Raw genomic sequence first — 6,000 nt, forward strand, 5'->3', positions numbered from 1 at the left:
TGAAGACACCAAAGCCACAAGGAGAAAATCATGGGATGCCAGTGAGGGAGAGGTTAAGTTCTGAGATATCAGAGGAGAACACAGCTTACTGTGCATTGAAAACCAGCAAAACCTGGCAGCAGCTCTGTATAGTTTCTCTAAAGGTGACTGAATAACACAAGGGTTATTTTTCATTGCTAGAAGAGTCTGAAATTCAATCTGTGGAGATGAAATGAGTTTTACTTCCAAATGTCACATAGGAGTAATAAACACTGAAGCCAAATGAACCATCAACCTCTTGATAAAAGCTTCAACTGAAAGTCGGTTTTAGTCTCTCATTTTCTGGAAATTCTGTGTCAGTTAGAAATTACATCATTCATCAGATCTTGGATCACCAAATGCTGTCAGATGACAATGTGTGTCTAATATGAACCTCTTCCCTGAACCCCTCAGCCTATGACAAGTGGAAGGATGGACACAGGAAATCATTCTTTGGTAACTGAGTTTATCCTTGAGGGGTTAACAGACCAGCCAGGACTCCAGCTCCCCCTCTTCTTCCTGTTTCTATTGATCTATATGGTCTGCATGGTGGGAAATTTGGGCTTGATCTTTTTAATCAGAATTAGTTCTCAGCTTCACACACCCATGTATTATTTTCTCAGTAATTTGTCCTTCATAGATCTCTGCTACTCCACTGTCATAATTCCTAAGCTCTTGGTGAACTTTGTTTCAGAGAAGAATCTCACCTCCTTTCCTGAGTGCATGACTCAGCTCTTTTCCTTCTGCTTCTTTGGCATTGATGACTCCTACATGCTGACAGCAATGGCGTATGATCGCTATGTTGCCATCTGCAACCCCTTGCTCTACAATGTCACCATGTCCCACAGAATCTGTTTTCTACTAGTCACTAGTGTGTATACAGTGGGCGCCTTTGGAGCCTTGGTCCACACCAGCTACATATCCAGTCGATCCTTCTGTGGAACTAATGTCATCCACCATTACTTCTGTGACATCCTTCCCCTTCTGAATATATCTTGCTCCAGAGACTACACCAAGGAACTCTTGGTGATGATTTTGGTTGGATTCAATGTATTTGCATGTGCTTTAGCCATCTTTATCTCATATGCCTTCATTCTTTCCAGCATCTTACGCATCCGCTCAGCTGAAGGCAGGTCCAAAGCTTTCAGCACCTGCAGCTCCCACCTTGCAGCTGTTGGGGTCTTCTACGGCTCAATCATCTTCATGTATTTTAAACCATCTACCAGTGACATAACACAGGAGAAGGTGGCTTCTGTGTTTTATACGACAGTGATTCCCATGCTTAACCCCCTTATCTACAGCCTTAGGAATAAGGATGTCAAAGAATCCCTTAAAAAAGTTCTAAATGGTGGGTTACTTTCTTGGTCAACATAGAAAACAGCACTTTTTAAAAGACCCAGCAGCTTTGAACATAGATCTTATCTAAAGTTTTCTTCTTGTTTTTAAGAGTAATCAATTAGTTTCAAGTCAAGGACCATCTTAAATTAAAAGGTATGAATGATTTTTTTGTGGGGGGGATGATCATCCCTTCCTCTTTAGTTCCCCTACTCCCAACACCCAGTATCCTTTTACTATGTCTAGTCCAGCCACTCAGGAAACAGACTTCCTCGCCTGTACTCTTACCCAGTTTAAATACATATATATCAGAAACTTTCTTTCTATAATTTGTCCTTGTTAAACTGAAATTTCCTAATCAAATCTATTTCATTATTATTTATTATTTTTATTATTATTATGTTCAGTTAGTTGTATTTTAAAGTTGTAATGTCTAATAATGGCTGAATGTGTAAATGCCCTCAGGAGTTTGTATATTAACACACAAGAGGGTTACAGAAGCAATAGACATTTCTTAGTAGAATTTGAAGGGAATTCAGTTGCTAGTAAACAAGAAGAAATAATATTTTCATAAGACTTCCAGTTGTTGTTAGAACCACTGAAAATAAGATCTATCTTGTGGAGGTATCAAATGGGGTGAAGGCTGGGTGGGGGGATGGCAGAAAGGGACAAAATGATTTTTCATTTCTAGTTTTCACTATGATTTTAATTTACATGTTTTCTTTCCAACTTACTGTATACTTTGACTCCTTTCTGTTGAATCTCAAGATGACTTCCCTATGGATGACTCTCTTAATTATCCACTGTAATTCTCCCACCATTCAAAATAATCCCTGAACTTCAATACATCATTAAAATTCATTCATTTAGTCAGTCAATCAATAATATTTGCTGGGCAACTATGAGCCTGACAAACAAAATTTCTATCTTTCGATGGGAACATTTTCTCCCGTTGAATAGGGTTTGAACAGAAGAATGACCTGATCTGATTAATAGATAATTATTAGATAATTAGATAATAATAGATTATTCTTACTCTTTTAACTGGATGGGCCTAGAAGCAATGAAATTCAAGTAACAAACTTTATGCCTATTATCCAATTTCTAACTATCACACGCCACTGAGAGAAACCAGGACTTCATGAAGAAATGGTAAACTCCAAGGTGGGACCTAAAATTGAAGATGAGCCTAGAATATGTTAGTATTCCATAGAATAAATAAGTGCCCCAATTTATGGAAATGTGTTAAAAGAAAAGAGCTTCTTCTGGACAAATTTAGGACAATTTGAACATCAAAATGGCTTACGAAAATCTATAGGTCCTTACTGATGTAAAAATAATAATGACTATAAAATAGAACATAGTAGAAAAGGGAAAGCTCTTCACAAAACAATATCAATGAGTAAATTTATAAGAAATTATATAATTAGGAACTTATAATATTGCAATAACCATATTAATAAATGAATTACATAAGAATCACCAACAGAAATTCTATGTAGTCTTGGTCATTTTTGTATTAGTAAAGAACTGAAGGAGTTCTTTTTTTTTTTATAATGTCACTTGCATGTATATATGTGTATATATATATATGTGTGTGTGTACTCTTTTTATTTTTTTTTATTTTTATTTTTATTTTTTTTTAAGATTTTATTTATTTATTTATTTGACAGACAGAGATCACAAGCAGGCAGAGAGGCAGGCAGAGAGAGAGAGGAGGAAGCAGGCTCCCTGCTGAGCAGAGAGCCTGATGCGGGGCTCGATCCCAGGACCCTGAGATCATGACCTGAGCCGAAGGCAGCGGCTTAACCCACTGAGCCACCCAGGCGCCCCGTGTGTACTCTTTTTAAAGATTTTATTTATTTATTTGACAGACAGAGATCACAAGTAAGCAGAGAAGCAGGCAGAGAGAGAGGAGGAAGCAGGCTCCCCGCTGAGCAGAGACCAATGTGGGGCTTGATCCCAGGGGCCTGGGATCATGACCTGAGCCGAAGGCAGAGGCTTAACCCACTGAGCCACCCAGGCACCCCAAGAACTGAAGGAATTCTTATAAAGTTATTTTCCTCATTTAGATTATATGAAGATAAAGGAGATGATGTTTTCTAGGTTCCTACTCTATGCCTAACTAAATACTTCAGAATTTCCTACTTAGTTTATTAAATAAGCTTGATATGCAGAAAATTCCAGAAAAATAATGCACATCTCTAGTGGTAGAGAAGCATATCTAATTCAACTTATCATTTTCTTAGTGATAAAACCTGAGACTCAGAAAGGTTCTTCTTTCCCCTCCATCTTCCCTTCTTCTCAGTTTATGTTTCCCCAACTCTGCATACTCACTCTCTCATAGGTCTCCACATCCCTTCCCACCCCCAAATGTAAGAATGAGGACAATTTAAATTCCCTAGTGTCCATTTACCTAATATTGAAAGAAAGAAACAAAAATGTGAACTTCACTTACCAGTAAGGATGATAAACACAAATTACAGAATTACTAATCTAAATATAAATATGAATAAAATATATAAGTAAAATATAAAAAACCTTTCTTTTTTAAAAAAATCCATGAAATGAACATCAAAATATGGTAGTAATAGAAATTGCTGTATTCACAAAATTCTGGGAATTCTTACTAATGTCATCATTTTACAGATTAATAGACTGAGGCTGAGGACAAATTTATATTCCTCCTCCTTTTATGACTGAGACTACAAATCACCATTAGTAAGAAATATTACATATGTGGAAGAGATTAAGGAGAGATGCAACATACAACCCAACCCATCCATTCTCTTGAATGTAGAATTTCCTAATCCTTTTTTGGATCAGAGATCATTTAGGTGGCCAGATGAAGAATTAGATTCTTAGAAAAGTATTTCTAACTATATAACATACATATGATTAAACATTATCATAAACTAAACTACTGATATCAAAATATTTAAAATAAATTTGTGATTTCTTTATTAGAGAATTAAATCACAGGATCTGGTAGCAGATCTAATAATTACTGTAATTTGAAGTAGTGATGGTTATAAATGTTCGTGATCAGTACTCCATTTCATCCTAAGAACCCCTTTGACATAAGTACAACTTCATGCGATGGGAAAGTAAGTGTGATTCTGTTGATAACAAAGTCATATATAATTACATATTTTAACATAATCGGTTACTAAGATTTTGACTCGAAGGTAATGTTAAATTTTAAATTAGAGATTAGTTAAAATAAAATTCCTATCCAAGTGTTCAGACCCATAAACTCCAATTTAAGAAGTGCTTTTCTAATGGAAGCAAAGTCTCCAGAGCTCCATACTCAATCTTAGCAATAAGCTAAATTCTAAGACTATCCCAATGGGCATAACCTCCTCCTCTGAGTAGGTGGAGTAAATTCTGACTCAACACATAAAACAAAATCTCGGGAAAAAGCACAAAATTCTGTTCATCTACTATGAAGCACACACAAAATTCTCTCTTCCTTCTGCTCCCTACTCCCAGGTTAAAGAAAAGTGGATAAGACATAACAAATTACTTAAATTACATCTAAAGGGGAAAATGAATAAGTTCTCAGATGATCTGGAAGAGGACTCCATGTGAATTCATACATTATGTATATGGGAGATATACAGAACTATCTACATTGTTAATGAGCAAATGAAAAGATAACACATGGCAACTTCAACCATTCCAGAGAAAATAAAGGAAGGAAGGAAAGTAAGAAAAGTGAACAACACAGATGAAATGACCATTTTTTGTCAAGGACTACTGCACATACCCAAGAACACCTCTTCTCTTTCTAAGGAGACAGTAGGTATCTTGTTCAGCAGAGACATGAAACTCCCATAACATCATGGGTATATCATATAGGTTATAATGATCAGAGACTAATCAATTTCTTCCATTTAAAATAGGTTATTTTGCTTTTTCTATGATGATTATGATGCATGAACAATGAATCTTGGAGCACTAAAAAAATAAAATAAAGTTAAAAAGAGTTGTATAATATTTTTGTTTATAAAAGTTTGTGAAGCACAAAATCATTTTAATAAAATGATTTTGGTCTGTTCTTCTGTGTATCTATATAGCTATTTATCCCTCTATATATGATTACTTACTGATATTTTACTTTGTGTGTGTAATAAAATGTGAGACAACTTTTACTGCTCTTCTATTTTACTTTTATCTTATTTGAATGTCTTTTTAAAAATATGAAGGGGGAGAAATCTGAGAGGGAGATGAACCATGAGAGACTATGGACCCTGGGAAACAAATTGAGGATTTCAAAGGGGAGGGTGTGGTGGGGAATGGGATAGTAGAGTGATGGGTATTAAGGAGGGTACGTGTTGTGATGAGCATTGGGTGTTATATGCAACTAATGAATCATTGAACACTACTCTAGAAACTAATAAGGTACTATACAGTAGCTAACTGAATATAACAAAAAAATTAAAATAATTAATTAACTTAAAAATAATTAAAATAAGCATGATTTTTTTTTATAAAAATGAAGCAATTCTAAAAAAGGTATCGATGGATTTGTCTGTAAAAAATAAATTGTTGTCATCTGTTCCTTGTGTAATGTGCCAGGAAATCTTGTTTTGTTTTTCAGTAAGTGTTTCTGTTGTTTGTTGTGTTTTTCTAGATTGTTCAGCC

At 35.2% G+C, this 6,000-nt stretch overlaps 1 protein-coding gene across 1 annotated transcript; it reads left to right on the top strand.

The window, feature by feature from the left end:
- The first annotated feature begins 450 nt into the window (after positions 1 to 450).
- LOC125079673 (olfactory receptor 8D1-like) lies at positions 451 to 1,392 on the top strand. Its single transcript, XM_047693478.1, has one exon. The coding sequence runs from the start codon at positions 451 to 453 to the stop codon at positions 1,390 to 1,392; it is 942 nt and encodes a 313-aa protein (XP_047549434.1).
- Positions 1,393 to 6,000: the final 4,608 nt, after the last annotated feature.

This window comes from Lutra lutra, chromosome 10 (assembly GCF_902655055.1).
Source record: "Lutra lutra chromosome 10, mLutLut1.2, whole genome shotgun sequence".
Taxonomy (NCBI): domain Eukaryota; kingdom Metazoa; phylum Chordata; class Mammalia; order Carnivora; family Mustelidae; genus Lutra; species Lutra lutra.

What these genes read in the sequence shown, in the direction of transcription:
- LOC125079673 (XM_047693478.1), top strand. Translation starts at nt 451, where the DNA reads ATGGACACAGGAAATCATTCTTTGGTAACTGAGTTTATCCTTGAGGGG.